The sequence below is a fragment of the Jaculus jaculus genome, chromosome 1, assembly GCF_020740685.1.
Source record: "Jaculus jaculus isolate mJacJac1 chromosome 1, mJacJac1.mat.Y.cur, whole genome shotgun sequence".
Taxonomy (NCBI): Eukaryota; Metazoa; Chordata; class Mammalia; order Rodentia; family Dipodidae; genus Jaculus; species Jaculus jaculus.
Genome location: NC_059102.1, coordinates 1,121,603 through 1,139,168, shown reverse-complemented (window position 1 = coordinate 1,139,168; position 17,566 = coordinate 1,121,603). Strand labels below are relative to the sequence as shown.

The window sequence follows — 17,566 nt, the reverse complement described above, 5'->3', positions numbered from 1 at the left end:
GTGCACCCATAATGAAGTGAGCATGAAAATGAAGGTATAAGTGCCCCAGGCCCATCTCTCCCTAATGACTTTGAAGACTGTGGCTCTGGTTGCACTTGTCTGTGAGCCAGGACCTGCTGCATGGCAATGAGTTAACAGTGTTTCCACCTCCAGTGCTAGCCTGGTGGTAGCTTGGCATTGCTATGGGGTTTATTGTCCCCATGCTGCATACAGACATTCTGAGAGCAGCTGGGGAGTACTGCCCAGCCCCTGTTGTCTGTATGGTGGGTTGAACAAGCATTGCCTCTTCTGACCACTGAGTAGATGTTTCTTCCTTTTAGCAGTGATCCCTAGGATGTTTCAGAAACCAAAATAAGATTGGGAGCCTGTTTTGTCAAACAAGGACATAACAAAGTGCCACCTGCCTTTGTAAGAGATTTGCTGCTTCAGAACCCTTGGTGCTGGCTCCCCACCATCGTCTCATGGAAAAGGGCAGTATCCTTTCCCTGTATCTGTGTGACTTACTGCTCCCTCAGCATGGTGTTTACTACATGTACCTCATACGTTATTGCATGGCTTCACTCATTGCAAAGGAAATATGTTTTTTTTCTGTTAGCCACAAGTTTCCAATAGCATGCCACAAGAAATTGTAATTTTCTGATGAGCTGCTCTAAACTTCTCATCCTTTGCAGTGATTGGATCTGTTTTAGATGCACTGATTGGTGTATGTCATCAGTGCCTTGTGGACAAAAGCACAGCATGAATTTATGTCATCTGAGCAGCCTCTTCCTACTGTGGGAGCTCAACATGGTTCCATGCGAAGCTTTGCAGCAGGGCACTTGTGAGGAGCATGGGCACTGTGGTGGCTTGATTCAGGTGTCCCCAATAAACTTAGGTGTTCTGAATGCTAGGTTTCCAGCTGATGGAGATTTGGAAATTAACCCCTCCTGGAGGGAGTGTATTGTTGGGGGCGGGCTTATGGGTATTATAGCCAGTTTCCCCTTGCCAATGTTTGGTACACTCTCCTGTTGCTATTGTCCACCTTATGTTGGCCAGGGGGTGATGTCTACCCTCTGCTCTTGCCATCATTTTCCTCTGCCATTGTGGAACTTTTCCCCGTGTCTGTAAGCCAAAATAAACCTCTTTTTTTCCCACAAGCTGTTGGTTGGGTGATTTCTACAAGCAATGTGAACCTGACTGCAACAGTAAAGTGGTACTGAAGCTGCTCTTAATTGGGCTAGCTGACCTGCACTGAGGCCACAGGAAATGTAAAGTGGTGCCGAGAGTGGGGTTGCTGCTAGATACCTGACTGTGTAGCTTTGGCCTTTTGGAGCTGATTTTCAAGAGGAATGTGGAAGAATTTGAAACCTTGACCTAAGAGACACCTTGCAGTGCTGTAAGTACAGTTTGATGGGCTATTATGATCAGAGTTGAAAGATCTGAGTGCAGTAAGAACTATGGACTGTGAGACTTGGTTTATGAAAGTGAGAAAGAGCTTTGCTTGGACTGGGCTACAGATAGTTTATGTGAAAAGCTTGCAGTTATGCCCATGTCCTGAGAAGTTGTGCAGGGTTGCTTTGCGTAGAAATGAACTGGTGTGAGCAGAGGGATATGGCACAGAAAAAATGAAATCTTTGGGCCTAAACTGCTGCCCATCCACCTGCAAATTGTTTGAGAGTTTACAACCTTGGAGACTGGGCTAGCTGACCTGCAGTGGGGCAACAGGAAGAATGTAGACTCTTTTGGAGGGGCCTGAGTACTCAAGAAGTGTCCTGTTCTTCAGTCTGCTTTATTCCCTCCTGGATTAACAAGTTGGCACCCTACCTGGTATTGTAGAATATAAGAAATGCAGGAAAGAGAGGGTCACTGAGTTTGCAACACAGTCCTGTGTTTTGGAAATAGCCATGGGCAGTTTGAAGCAGGTTTCCTGGTTGCCTGCATGGAGACCCTATGGGGCCATGAGGATGAACTGTAGATTGCAGTGGAGACCCAGTGGAGATGTTGGAACCATGAGATAGCTTCTAAGAAAAGCTGCCAGCCCTGATGAAGTTTTCCAGGACTGTGAGTAGCCTAGCTGGAAGGGCGAAATTGGAACTCCAGAGACTTGTTGCTGGTTAGAGTTATTGGACTTGGAGATTTGTCACTGGCTAGAGTTGTTGGACTTGAAGTTACAGAGTTGATGTTTGCCCTGGTTGTTTTAAATCTTGTGTTGGTTGAATATTTCTTTACTATGCCCTATGCCATCTTTTGCGGTGTATTTATTCTGTGCCATTATGGGTTTTTGAGGTGTTTTTTGGTGTTATGCTCAGGTAAAAGATCTTAGACTATGGGGACTTTTAAAGTTGGACTGAATGCATTGTGTTTTACATCATATATGGGGGCCAGGGGTGGAATGTGGTAGTTTGATTCAGGTGTCCCTCATAAACTTAGGTGTTTTGAATGCTAGGTTTCCAGCTGATGGAGATTTGGAAATTAACCCCTCCTGGAGGGAGTGTATTGTTGGGGGCAGGCTTATGGGTATTATTATAGCCAGTTTCCCCTTGCCAGTGTTTGGTATACTCTCCTGTTGCTATTGTCCACCTTATGTTGGGCAGGGGGTGATGTCCACCCTCTGCTCTTGTCATCGTTTTCCCCTGCCATCGTGGAGCTCCCCCTTGAGTCTGTAAGCCACAATAAACCTCTTTTTCCCACAAGCTGCTATTGGTTGGGTGATCTCTACCAGCAATGTGAACGTGACTGTAATGGGCACCTTCCTTCTCCTTGCCTCTTACCAGCAAATGAAGAAAGAACAGAGACTTCAGTGGAAGCAGTTTCCTGTCATCCAAACATGTTCAGTACTAAGCTTTAAGGTGGTTTCCTGCTATGTTCCCAAGCTCTGGCAGAGTCCAGTGTCATTAGCTCAAGGGGATGTAAAATTTGGATCTCTGGTTTTGTTCTTGCCTGATTAAACCATGAATAATGTTACCATGCTAACCTGATCAGTTTCAAACCTGTGAGAGTAGAGAATAGTGGTGTGAACTTCAGGACAGCCCCACACTGAGCTCAACATTAGCTTTTCAATCTGCTCACCTCCAGGCCCATTGTCTTTAAGCAAAACCAGACCATCTAGTGAGTGGTTTGTGTTTCTGCAGTTAACCTGCAGAAGAATGAGACGGAAGCACAGTGATCACCTTGCATCTGAAGGTCCGGCAGTGAGTTTCTTAGTGAGCATCCAGTTGGCACTCAAGTACTCTCATGTTTCACAGCTTTTTACAATTGATGTGTTAGAATTGATTGCTCTGTTGGTAGAAATTAAAATGTGTGTCTTTACTGAGATATGTTTGACACATATTCATTGCATGTATCTGAAGTATATAGTGAGGGTTTCAGACATAGGTCTATAGTCACAAAACCTTCATCATGATCAAGATGTGCTCTTCCATTGACCGTGAATGGTCGCAAGTCCTTTGTGGTCTCTCTCCCTCCCCTGCTGCCATCAGGCAGCTAGTGGCTTTCTGATGAGTTGGCATTGCTAACATTTTGTATAAAAAGAATCCAATGATTTGCATTCTTTTCCTCCCCTGGCTGCTTCATGTAGTGTGACTCTGCCCTGTGGTGAAAGAACAGACTCTGTGACTTCCATCCTTAAGATTCATTTAAACTTGGTTTATGGCCAGCAAATGCTTTTCTTGGAGATTGCACCCTGGAATAGAATTCACAACCTGAAGTGTAATTCTGGGGTTTCATGAGGCCATAGTGCATGATTGTGCTGTTCTGTACTGACTGCTTGACTTACACATTCAGTGAGTGTGTTTCTTTTAGCAGTTATCTGTAGAAGTGTGTGCACAAATGAATGGGCATGCACACAAAATGTTTGAATGCACACATGACAATACAAGTGTGTGTGAGCAAAGGTGACTATAAGGAGTATGTGTATATGCAGAACTGGAGTGGGGACCAGAAATTTCACTTGGTGAGAAGGAATGTAGGACATGTCACTTGGTAAAAAGGATGTAAGACATGTCACTCAGTGAGGAGGATGTAGGACATGTCACTTGGTGAGGAGGATGTAGCACATGTCACTTGGTGAGGAGGATGTAGGACATGTCACTTGGTGAGGAGGATGTAGGACATGTCACTCGGTGAGGAGGATGTGGCACATGTCACTCGCTGAGGAGGATGTAAGACATGTCACTTGGTCAGGAGGATGTAGGACTGTCACTCGGTGAGGATATAGGACATGTCACTTGAGGAGGATGTAGGACATGTCACTTGTTAGGAGGACTTAAGACATGTCACTTGGTTTGGAGGATGTAGGACAGGTCACTTGGTGAAGAGGATGTTTGCCTGGTATATTGCCATTAGCCCTGAGTTACTGACTGTATGAGTGGGATCAGTGCTCATGAAAAACTGGATTGTTTGTTAAATAACCACATGTGGGTGGTTGCTGTTAGGGGACCAGGGCAGGTACAAATTGTAGCACTCATCGTGACCTCTGGTGCAGGTGGGTGGGGTCCTCTTCTCTCTTGCTTGCTCTCCCTATGCTCTCTTTTGTTCTGAGATTTCCTGTTCCTTTTCTTTCCTTTAGATTTTACAATGTTAATTTATATTTTAACTATTTGTTTTCTTACACATATTTGTGAGTGGTGGTTTTAGCTTCATGCTTTACAGTCACATGTCAATGAGGACTTATTCTGAGAAGTGCACTGTTAGCTGGCTTTGCAGTATGATCATCCAGAGTTCACTTGTACCCCATGGTAGCACAGGGCATCCATGTGACATGGCCCTTCCTGGATGTAGTGAAGAGTCTTAGTGACCAGAGATGAGGAGGCTGCTGCTTGCTGTGCCATAGGCCGTCTGTTGTATGGCAGCCCTCATTAATGAGGAGGAGGAGGAGGTAGGAAGAGGAGAAAGAAGAGGGAAGGAGGAAGAGGGGAAAAGGAGGAGGGAAAGGGGGAGCAAAAAGGAGGAGGAAGAGGAGCTAAGCCATGCCACTGAGGCAATTGTACACATTGAATGTGTATGTCAGAAGCAGTTACACATTATCAGATGCTGTGCAGTGCTATGCATTGACTTGCATGCAACAGGCAACACAGCAAGTTTGCATCAGTATCTCCACAAACACGTGCCACAGTGTGCTAAGACATTGCAAAGGCGTGACATCACATGATGGTAAGGGATTTCAGCTTCAGTGTAAACTTGAAAACTTACACATGTGGCTTGTCATTCATTGATGGAAATGCCACTTTTGCTACATAATGGTGGCAAGAGGCCCAAACATCCCACTATCTCCTGAGAGTTGATATGGCGCTTTTCAGAGCTATATGCAAATCTTAATGCTATGCAGTTTCATGCAACAGATGTGTTACAGCTGTGATCATGGAAGAACCCAGCAGGTAGTATTATAGTTGTTGCTTTATTTATTTTTTGAATATTTTTATTGTTTTTAAAAATATATTTACTTATTTATTTATTTGAGAGAGAGAGAATGGGCATGCCAGGGCCTCCAGCCACTGCAAAGGAACTCCTGATGCATGCGCCTCCTTTGGGCATCTGGCTTACGTGGGTCCTGGAGAATTGAAACGGGATCCTTTGGCTTTGTAGGCAAACGCCTTAACCACTAAGCTATCTCTCCAGCCCTATTTTTATTTACTTGAAAGAGTGTGTGAATGAGGGTATAGGCATGCCAGCACCTCCAGCCACTGCAAAAGAACTCTAACACATGCACCACTTTGTGTATCTGGCTTTACATGGGTTCTGAAGAATCCAACCCACACCATCCGTCTTTGCAGTCACGTGTCTTTAACTGCTGACCCATCTCTCCAGGCCTATAGTTGTTGCTTTAAACCTGGGGTCAACATCTCTTTCCCTGCTGACCACTGAGCCTGCTGCTGTTTTGGGAAGTAGGAAGTTTCCAGTGCTGGTTCTGTTCCTGTCCGGCTCTTCTGCTTGGCTCTGCCATTCGTGCTGTGCCCTCCTTTCCCTCCTCTTCTCACTATGGCTGTTTTTCTTTATTGGCTAATTTTCCTGGCTCATTCAGTGCCTTGTGGGTTTTCCTTTATATTTGAATTTTTTGTTGTATAATTTATTCTAATTTTCTTTGATTGCCATTTTCTTCCTTAAGATTATTCAGTGCCTATCTCTTGGTTCATTTCCATTTTAGTTTTCTGTTTTGGATTTGAGTGTATCTGGCTCTTTATATAGTGTAGACTTGAGTTTTTCTGTTTTAAAATTTTTACGTATGTGGTGGACTGGACAGATTGTTTTGTGGTTAAAGGCACTTGCTTATAAAATCTGATAGCCTGGGTTCGATTCCCCAGTGCCCATGTTAAGCCAGCAGCACAAAGTGTTGCATGCATCTGCAGTTTATTTGTAGTGGCTGCAGGCCCTGGCATGCCCATACTCTAACATACTATCTCTCAAATACATAAGAACACTTTTAAAAGATTTTTTAAAATTTTATTTTATTAGAGCAAGAGGAAGAGAGCAAGAAAGAGAGACAGAGAATTGGTGCACTAGGGTCTCTAGCCAATACATTTGAACTCCAGACATGTGTACTATCTTGTGTGCATGCATGACCTTGAGCACATGTGTCACTTTGTGCACCTGGCTTATGTGAGTCCTGGGGAGCTGAACCTGGGTCCTTAGGTTTTGCTGGCAAGCACCTTAACCATTAAGCCATCTCTGAGCCCAGGAAACCTTTTTTTTTTTTTTTTTAATTTTTATTAACATTTTCCATGATTATAAAATATATCCCATGGTAATTCCCTCCCTCCCCACCCCCACACTTTCCCGTTTGAAATTCCATTCTCAATCATATTACCTCCCCATTACAATCATTGTAATTACATATATACAATATCAACCTATTAAGTATCCTCCTCCCTTCCTTTCTCCACCCTTTATGTCTCCTTTTCAACTTACTGGCCTCTGCTACTAAGTATTTTCATTCTCACACAGAAGCCCAGTCATCTGTAGCTAGGATCCCCATATGAGAGAGAACATGTGGCGCTTGGCTTTCTGTGCCTGGGTTACCTGACTTAGTATAATACTTTCCAGGTCCATCCATTTTTCTGCAAATTTCATAACTTCATTTTTCTTTACCGCTGAGTAGAACTCCATTGTATAAATGTACCACATCTTCATTATCCACTCATCTGTTGAGGGACATCTAGGCTGGTTCCATTTCCCAGCTATTATAAATTGAGCAGCAATAAACATGGTTGAGCATGTACTTCTAAGGAAATGAGATGAGTCCTTTGGATATATGCCTAGGAGCGCTATAGCTGGGTCATATGGTAGATCAATCTCTAGCTGCTTTAGGAACCTCCACACTGTTTTCCACAATGGCTGGACCAGATTGCATTCCCACCAGCAGTGCAGAAGGGTTCCTTTTTTTCCACATCCCCGCCAACATTTATGATCATTTGTTTTCGTGATGGTGGCCAATCTGACAGGAGTGAGATGGAATCTCAATGTAGTTTTAATCTGCATTTCCCTGATGACTAGTGACGTAGAACATTTTTTTAGATGCTTATATGCCATTCGTATTTCTTCCTTTGAGAACTCTCTATTTAGCTCCATAGCCCATTTTTTGATTGGCTTGTTTGATTCCTTATTATTTAACTTTTTGAGTTCTTTGTATATCCTAGATATTAATCCTCTATCAGATATATAGCTGGCGAAGATTTTTTCCCATTCTGCAGGTTGCCTCTTTGCTTTTTTTACTGTGTCCTTTGCGGTGCAAAATCTTTGTAATTTCATTAGGTCCCAGTGGTTAATCTGTGGTTTTATTGCCTGAGCAATTGGGGTTGTATTCAGAAAGTCTTTGCCAAGACCAATATGATGGAGGGTTTCCCCTACTTTTTCCTCTAGCAGTTTCAAAGTTTCCGGTCTGATGTTAAGGTCTTTAATCCATTTGGACTTAATTCTTGTGCATGGCGAGAGAGAAGAATATATTTTCATCCTTCTGCAGATATTTATCTAGTTTTCAAAACACCATTTGCTGAAGAGGCTGTCTCTTCTCCAATGAGTATTTTTTGGCATTTTTATCGAATATCAGGTGGCTATAGCTACTTGGGCTTACATCTGGGTCCTCTATTCTGTTCCACTGATCTACATGTCTGTTTTTGTGCCAGTACCGTGTTGTTTTTGTTACTATGGCTCTGTAGTATAGGTTAAAATCAGGTATGGTGATACCACCAGCCTCTTTTTTGTTGCTCAGTATTATTTTAGATATTCGAGTTTTTTTGTGATTCCAAATGAATTTTTGGATTGTTTTTTCTATTTCCATGAAGAAAGCCTTTGGAATTTTGATAGGGATTGCGTTAAATGTGTAGATTGCTTTAGGTAAGATTGCCATTTTCACGATATTGATTCTTCCAAGCCAGGAACAAGGGATGTTTCTCCACTTTCTAGTGTCTTCTGCAATTTCTCGCTTGAGTGTTTTAAAGTTCTCATTGTATAGATTCTTTACTTCCTTGGTTAGGTTTATTCCAAGGTATTTTATTTTTTTTGATGCAATTGTGAATGGGAGTGATTCTCTGATTTCATCCTCTGTGTGTTTGTTGTTAGCATATATGAAGGCTACTGATTTCTGTGTATTTATTTTGTATCCTGCTACATTGCTGTAGGTTTTGATCAGCTCTAACAGCTTGCTAGTAGAGTCTTTAGGGTCCTTTATGTATAGAATCATGTCATCTGCAAATAATGATAACTTGATTTCTTCCTTTCCAATTTGTATCCCTTTTATGTGTGTCTCTTGCCTTATTGCTATGGCTAAGACTTCCAAAACTATATTAAATAAAAGTGGGGACAGTGGACACCCTTGTCTTGTTCCTGATTTTAGTGGAAAAGCTTCCAGTTTTTCCCCATTTAGTAATATGTTGGCTGTAGGCTTGTCATAAATAGCCTTTATTATATTGAGATATGTTTCTTCTATTCCCAGTCTCTGTAGGACTTTTATCATGAAGGGATGTTGGATTTTGTCAAATGCTTTCTCTGCATCTAATGAGATGATCATGTGATTTTTGTCCTTCAACCCGTTTATGTAATGTATTACATTTATAGATTTGCGTATGTTGAACCATCCCTGCATCTCTGGGATAAAGCCTACTTGGTCAGGGTGAATGATCTTTTTGATATACTCTTGTATTCTGTTTGCCAATATTTTGTTGAGAATTTTTGCATCTATGTTCATGAGGGAGATTGGTTTGTAATTTTCTTTTTTTGTTCTATCTTTGCCTGGTTTTGGTATCAGGGTGATGCTGGCCTCATAGAAGGAGTTTGGTAGAATTCCTTCTTTTTCTATTTCCTGGAAAAGCTTAAGAAGCAATGGTGTTAGCTCTTCCTTAAAAGTCTGGTAAAATTCAGCAGTGAATCCATCCAGGCCTGGGCTTTTTTTAGTTGGGAGATTATTGATAACTGTTCGGATCTCCATGTTTGTTATAGGTCTATTTAAGTGATTAATCTCATTTTGATTTAATTTAGGTAGGTCATACAGATCAAGGAAATCATCCATTTCTTTCAGATTTTCATACTTTGTGGAGTATATGCTTTTATAGTATGTCCCTATGATTTTTTGAATTTCTCTGGAATCTGTTGTGATGTTACCTTGTTCATCTCTGATTTTATTAATTTGTGTCTCTTCTCTCTTTCTTTTGGTCAGATTTGCTAAGGGTTTATCAATCTTGTTTATCCTTTCAAAGAACCAAGTCTTTGTTTCATTAATTCTTTGGATTGTTCTTTTTGTTTCTATTTCATTAATTTCTGCCCTAATCTTTATTATTTCTTCCCGTCTACTAATTTTTGGTTTGCCTTGTTCTTCTTTTTCCAAGGCTTTAAGGCAAAGCATTAGGTCGTTTACTTGCAACCTTTCTAATTTCTTAATATAGGCACTTAAGGCTATAAATTTATCTCTTAGAACTGCCTTCATTGTGTCCCAGAGATTTTGGTATGTTGTGTTCTCATTATCATTTGACTCTATAAATTTTTTGATTTCCTTTTTGATTTCTTCATTGACCCATTCATCATTTAGTAGTGTATTGTTTAGTTTCCATGATTTTGTGTATGCTCTATAGCCTTTCTTGCTACTGATTTGTAGTTTAATTCCATTGTGGTCAGATAGAATGCAAGGAATTATTTCAAGTTTCCTGAATTTGTTAAGATTTGCTTTGTGTCCTAATATATGGTCTATTTTAGAGAATGTTCCATGTGCTGCTGAAAAGAATGTATATTCTGCAGCCTTTGGATGAAATGTCTTGTATATATCTGTTAGGTCCATTCCTTCTATGACCTCATTTAGTCCAGATGCCTCTCTGTTTATTCTTTCCCTGGATGACCTGTCAATTGATGAGAGTGGGGTGTTAAAGTCACCCACCACCACTGTGTTTGGTGTTATCTGTGACCTTAGTTCTAATAGTGTTTGTTTGACGAATTTGGGAGCCCCCATGTTAGGTGCATATATGTTTAGGATTATAATGTCCTCCTGTTGGAGTGTGCCCTTAATCAATATAAAGTGACCTTCCTTATCTTTCTTGACTAACGTCAGACTAAAGTCTACCCTGTCTGATATTAGGATAGCAACCCCTGCTTGTTTTCTAGGCCCATTTGCTTGAAACACCGTCTTCCAACCTTTCACCCTAAGATAATGTCTATCCTTTGTAGAAAGGTGAGTTTCTTGGAGATAACAAATTGTAGGATCCTGTTTTTTAACCCAGTCTGCAAATCTATGTCTTTTCGTTGGGGCATTGAGACCGTTGATATTAAGTGATATTATTGAAAGGTGTGTATTTATGTTTGCCATTTTTGTGTGTGCGTGTGTGTTACTGGTTCTACCTGTGCTCTCTTCTGTTAACTGGTATTTTAATATAGCTTGTTTTTTCTAGGTTCCTTATATGTGTGCTTTTCCTTTTGTTCAGCATGGAGGATTCTATCAAGTATTTTCTGTAGAGCTGGTTTTGTCTTCAAATACTCCTTTAACCTGCTTTTGTCATGGAATGTCTTTATTTCTCCATCTATTTGAATGGATAACTTTGCAGGATAAAGTAACCTTGGTTGACAGTTGTTAACTTTCAGAACTTGGAATATATCACTCCAAGCCCTTCTGGCTTTAAAAGTTTGTGTTGAATAATCTGCTGTAATCCTGATGGGCTTGCTTTTGTAGGTAACTTGATTTTTCTCTCTAACTGCTTTCAATATTTTTTCTTTGGTTTGTGTGTTTGGAAGTTTGATTATAATATGGCGAGGAGAGGTTCTTTCTGGGTTTTGTCTGGCTGGGGTTCTAAAGGCTTCCTGTATCTGTATTGGCACCTCTTTCCCAATTTGGGGGAAATTTTCCTCTATGATTTTGTTGAAGATGCCTACTATGCCTCTGGAGTGGAGTTCTTCTCCTTCTACTATGCCCTGAATTCTTATATTGGATCTTTTCATAGTGTCCCGAATATCTTGAAATTCCCACTCATACTTTTCTATAAGTTTGTCTTTCTCTTTGTTGGACTGCATTAGGTCTGCCACCTGGTCTTCTAGCTTAGATATTCTGTCCTCTCCCTCATCCATCCTACTGGTGAGATTTTCTACAGAGTTTTTTATTTCATTAACTGTGTTCTTCATTGCTAGTAATTCTGACTGGTTTTTCTTTATTATTTCTATTTCCCTATTTATGTCTTGTATTGCCTTCTTTATTTCATTAAATTGGTGTCCTGCCTCTTCTTTGATTCCTTTGATTTCCTCTTTGATTTCTTCTTTGATTCTTTTGATTTGTTCTTTGACCTCTTTGAACATATTTATAATTATTCTTTTGAACTCTTTCTCAGGCATTTCCTCTAAGTCTTTTCACTGGAGGACTTTCCTGACACATTAATACTTTTAGGTGGATTTATATCATCTTGCTTTTTAGTGTTTCTTGTGTTATAATGTATATATTTTTGCATCTTGGATTAAGTTAATGCTTGGATTTTCTAGCTAGCTGTGTATTCTTAGCTGTATCAATTGATTTGATGTAATATATTTTCAGGTATATTTTCAGGTAATACCTTAAGGTATTAGGTGTGGCTCTTAAGACTCTCAGAGTATCTACAAAGATGTTCTTAGGGGTTGAGTTTCCCTGCTATAGGAGTATTCAAGCGGGCTGAGTGGAATAAAATACAGGTAGATTCTAAAATTTAACTAAACACTGTACACATTCAATCAAAACCAGCCCCGAGTATGTATGTAAGAGTAGTTATTATAATGACCAGATCTTCTATCAACAAACAGGTTAAGATTTCTGGTCTGTTGAGGGATCCAAGTCAGCTTGTGACCAAGTGAGTCCCTTCCCTGGTGCAATCCCAGTTACCTTGGGTGATTGTGGTCTCAGTCAAGTTGCTGCCTGGGTTGTTGGGCTGCTGTTCTGATTTCTGGAGCTGGGCACTTGCTTTTCCTACGGGGTAAACCGAGCCGCTGCTGCTGCCTCTGCTGCTGTTGTAGCTGCCACCACCGGTGCCACCACCGCTGCTGAAGCTGCCGCTGCCGTGTCCACCGCCACTGCTCCCCCGAAGCCGCTGCTGCGGGATCTGCGGCCGCTGCCGCTCCTGGGTCCGCTGCTGCTGGGGCCACTGGTACCGGTGCTGGAGCCGCTGAAGTTGCTGCCGAACTCTGCTCCTGCTTGGGTCCCGCTATCAGCCCAAGTTGGCGTGGCCGGGTCCCGGGCCGCTGCTTTGCTGCTGTGTTCGCTGGAGCTGGGTTCAGGCGTTGGGGGAGGGGAGGGAGCCGCGGCTGCTCTGGTTGTCTCACTGCTCCAAGCGTTCTTCTACCTCGCGGTCTTCTCCTCCATTGCTCGCTGCCGCTCTCCCCTCACGTTTTCGAGTTGCGGAGAGTGCGGTGTGAGGGGAAAATCCCGCACCTGGCTTTTCCTGCAGCTCGAGCCGAGAGTCTGGTGGCTTTCTGCTGCGCCCTGGCTGCGGTGGTTGGCCGAACTGCCGGAGCCGCTTTTCCCGCCTGTGGGGGCTCTGGATGCTCTATAACTCTTCTACTTCTCCGCTGCCGCCTCAATTTCCTATACACCTCACTTTTTAGTAAAAGTGTGTATTTTGCTGAGTTTTTTTGGTGTTTTTCCCCCCTAGGCTGCTTTGGCGTGGTACCTACGCCACCATCTTAACCGGAAGTCCACCTTTTTTTTTAAACAAGTATTTCTCTTATGTGTGCATGTGTGTGTTGAAGGTGTGTGTGTGTACCACGGCACATGTGTGGAAATCTGAGAACAACTTTCAGGCCAGTCCTTTCCTTGTTTGCGGCAGGCGCTCTCTCTGTTGGTTCTTAATCTACTGTTACTCTTTTGCTGCACTCCCCACAGATATCAGTGCCCCCGGATTGTAGTTTGCCATGGATTCTGGCTTTCCACAGAGGGTCTTGGTATTGAGCTTAGGTATTCAGGCTTGAGTGAGCACTTCATTCACTAAGCCCAAGTTTTGATGCTTCTTGGTTGACTTTCTGTGTTGGGACATCTCTCTCAAAGTAAATCATTATTGTTTTTTCATCCTCAGCAGCATTTCAGGGACTCAGAGCTTCCTGTTAATTGTTGATGGTAGTTGTGGGATTTTTTGTATACTGGCGCCCTCTCCTGTCAGTTGCCAGTTTCCAGGTACCGCAGCTGGCTGTGGCTGCCCTTTAAGGTTATAGGCTCTTGGAATTCATGGTTCTGAGGTCTTGTGAGGCTCTAGTTTTTGTCTTTGTTTCTCTTCTTTTACAGCTCAGTTACTTGGAGCTGCTGCTGCTTAAACAAAACAAAACAAAACTTTAAATTTGTTTTTCTTCTTGGGAATCCATATCTTAGATGGCCCCCCACCAACATTAAATCACAGCCCCCTGAAATCTTCTAGGATCCCACTTTGTGCTGTCCTGGAATTTGCTCCAGGCCCTTGGAACATTTCTTTTTCTTGCCTTAACCTCCCTAACCTTTTGCTGAGCAGAAAGCCTGTTCCAGGGTAGGGATGGTCTGTAACCTCACTGAGGCTGTGTTATAGATTACTCTCCTTGTGTATAATTATAGGTATTGCACTTTGTATGTGTGTACGTAGTACACTACATGTTTCCTATTTGTAAATATAGGTATTGAAATTTGGAGAGGCATGTTTTGGGGGAGGTTGCCTTTATAAAGAAAGAAAAGGCCAGGCGTGGTGGCGCACGCCTTTAATCCCAGCACTCGGGAGGCAGAGGTAGGAGGATTGCCATGAGTTCAAGGCCACCCTGAGATGACAGAGTTAATTCCAGGTCAGCCTGGACCAGAGTGAGACCCTACCTCGAAAAACCAAAAAAAGAAAAAAAAAAAAAAAAAAAAAAAAGAAAGAAAAGGTCATCTGTTGTCCAAATGTTTGGTGCTCTGCTGCTTTTCTTTATTCCAAGGGTCTGAGGCCTCTGGCACCATTTGCTTCAGCGTTGCTCACACAGGGAAGGCCTGCTGCTGGGATGTTATGAGCTTTCTTTTCTACCATTGTGTATTTCTTTTGCCTTTGCTCCCTCTGCTCTTTCGATACTTAGCACCAGAGTTAACCCTTGAGTTTAAAGTCATTTAAATACTAATTTTTGTTCCATTAAAGGATATTTTTGTTGAAACAACAACAAAAAGTTATTGTAAGAGGGACAATGTTTCTTGGAATTTAGGTAAAGGCAGACACCTTTAAGCCCTGCAGATAGCTGTTACGTATTTCTGCTCGTAAGGTGAAGGTTGTGACTTGTATGGAGCTGGAGCAGCCTAGAGAGGAGCAGACCAGCAAGTGCGCACACATGTAGGCTCCCAGGGTAGCTTATCCTTCATCAAAAGGCCACTCCATGCTAAGGAGACTTAATTTATAGAAGGGCTGCCCTGTGGGCATGTTGCTTCAAGAGGCTGCATGGGATGAGAGGATCAGTGTGTGATGCAGACTTCGGCCATTGGTTTGGAGAGGAGTTTTGTTTATTGGTGGCTACTGCATGGCATTGTGTCATAGACTGTGGCCCATGCAGCTATGGCCATTGTCATGTTCAGGCCTATACATAGGCCTTGGAGTTGTTCTTCCTTTCCATGAATAGAGTTGAGCCTAGGTACATCAGCCAGCGCAGGTCCTGCATTATGCTCTGAAGTCAGCCTTAATGATTCCTGAATACGAAGAAAGTGCATATGCACACATGACAGCATACAAGCTGTGCTCTCACACACTAACTCTCATGCTGATACATGCACACACACTTATTCATACACTCTCACACATTTATACCCTTGCACAATATGTTTAGACATGGTTGTTGACTACCATGCACACACTAACATCATGTACTTAGCACATGCTCCTGGGCATACCTTCCTGCTCGTGTTCACACATGTGCATTCCTGGGCTCATCCTCCCAGGGTTGCACATGAGCATTAAAGGAGGGGTCTTTGTGGTGAGATTGTGACTCATTTATTTTGAAGCTTTCTACACCTTTTGTTGTTAGCAAATGTTTCTTCTGTGTAACTAGAGAAAGATGCCCATAGGTTATCAAAGAAGGTTCTCAGAGACTCTGAATGTACATGAAGGCACCTTTCAAGGAGCTAGAAGTAAAAGCAATAGGCATAAGGCTGCTGATTCACAAAATCTGTTGACCCATGGCACTGGATGTGAGGTGCTCTGGCCCTGGGTTACAGCAGATGTAATACCCACCACGTCACCTTCCTGTGGTTCTACAGCCTGATCTGTGCTTTCTTCCCAGGTCCTGCACACGCACAAGCCTCACTTTATGGCTTTGCACTGCCAGGAATTCGGAGGGAAGAACTATGAGGCCTCCATGTCCCATGTGGACAAGTTCGTCAAGTAAGTCTTAGCCAGAGCTCATGGGCTGGTGGTGGGTCTGTGGCTGGGATGTGGGCCCCGCTACTGCCCTTTAGGACTCATCTGTGGGTTCCCAGAGAGAAAGTGTGATGTAGAGTTATGGCAGCTGCTTCCTGTGTTTCCAGGCTAGGGGAGTGGGCCATGGTGACCAGGAAGAGCGCCTAGTGTAGGTGGATGCTGACCAACCTCCTATAGTGGACTGTGGTGGTGGGCAGGACTGGGTTCCACAGCGGCCTCCACCAGGAAGATCACACAGAACTTGGGCTGCCTGGAAAGCAAAGTCATGTCATTTAGGAAGAAGAAGCCATATACGTTTCATGTACCCTGAAACACCTTCTGGACAAAGATAACAGGTCACTCACACATGCTTGTCTCATCTGGCCCTCCATGTGTCAGCCTGACCCAGGTTCTATACAGCAGGACCAGCCCCCTTGGGGCCAACCAGTGCTCTTCACCTGTGCTGCTGGCTTGAATTCTCCTTGAGCCTTGGCCCCATTCAGAAGACTTGTGTCTGTGCTAGATCGCTGAGCTGTGCTGGTCTGTCTCCTGTCTGTACCATCTTTCCTGCTAGAGCAACACAAGGTCCTGAAAGCAGTTGCACTACTGATCAGGAGTTGGCCACTGTGGAATATGTTTCTTCAAAGTAGCAATGTGTGAAGAAAGCAAAGGAGCACAGAGCCTTGTACAGAGTGACCCATGAGAATCTGGTCTTCAAGTGCATGAGATCCCCATTACCAGGAGTGCAGGCAGAAGAGGTGCTGTATTCTCACTCTGTGAAAATAGAATTAAAATAACAAGTAGATGTGTAAGACTGCTGGGAAAATCTTGGAGAGCTTCACAACACATGGTGTTTTTCCAAGGGGACCATGACAATAAAGCAATCTTGTGGAGAGGGGAGGATTTTGTTTCTTTACCCCACTACTGTTCTAGCTGTCTAGCAAAATGGATGCCTTCTGACCACTGGCACTGGGCATAGAGACCTCTGTGCTTTGAGGAGGGCAGGCCAGCCCCAGGGTTATGTGGGCCACATGGATCTGAGGACTAAGTGGCTAGAGATGCTCAATTGACACACCACCATGCTGCATTCACACCACCATAGGTTCTTGAGCTTAACAGGTGCTACAAAACCTAAAGATTTTTCTTAAATAATCTATGATTTTGTTCAGTTTTAATGAAAATATTGAAAACATCTTTACTAACACTCAACAACTACTGAAATCAACTTGGAAACATACAGTGAAGAACAACGAACCCTTGCAGGCAAACATGGTGGTATTTCTACAGTCAGACACTGGGCTCCAGAGCTGTGGCTGCTGCAGCTGGAGCAGATGGAGATACACAATTCAGGATGCCTGTGCTGCTGCACACTAGCAGGGCTGCCTTCCTGGGTGGGCAAGGGTGCAGTTGGTCCCTGTGTCATGTCCCAGTCTATGTTGGGATGGGTTCCAGTTGCAGTAAAGTAAAATTTGGAGATGCAGTAAGATACAGAAGAACGCCTTTATAGCTTTGAGATGGGAAGAGATGTATTTTAAAAGGTGCAAAAAAATTCTGCTTACAAAGATAAGACTGATTGATGTATTTGGCCACGTGAAAGTCATCTGCAGTGTTACAGAAAGCCTAACAAAGGAGGATCTAGCTGAGCCATGTCACAGAGGGCATCTGCAGTCTGTGTCACTGAAGAAGCTTCTGTAGGACTCCTGCAAGTCAGTGTTGACAAGAAGGCGCACAGGCTGGAGGGGCAGAGCATCTCCCGGGAGATAAGTGCAGTGGGTGCTGAGCCATGGGCA

The 17,566-nt window shown here is 43.0% G+C and overlaps 1 protein-coding gene across 2 annotated transcripts in view; it reads left to right on the top strand.

Moving 5' to 3' along the window:
• Positions 1-17,566, top strand: part of Inpp5a (inositol polyphosphate-5-phosphatase A) — a 198,750-nt gene that overhangs the window by 77,849 nt on the left and 103,335 nt on the right. For both annotated transcript variants that reach the window (XM_004669649.2, XM_004669650.2), the window contains exon 3: positions 15,661-15,761. In XM_004669649.2, coding sequence (XP_004669706.1) covers positions 15,661-15,761 — 101 coding nt within the window. The remainder of the gene's footprint in view (positions 1-15,660; positions 15,762-17,566) is intronic.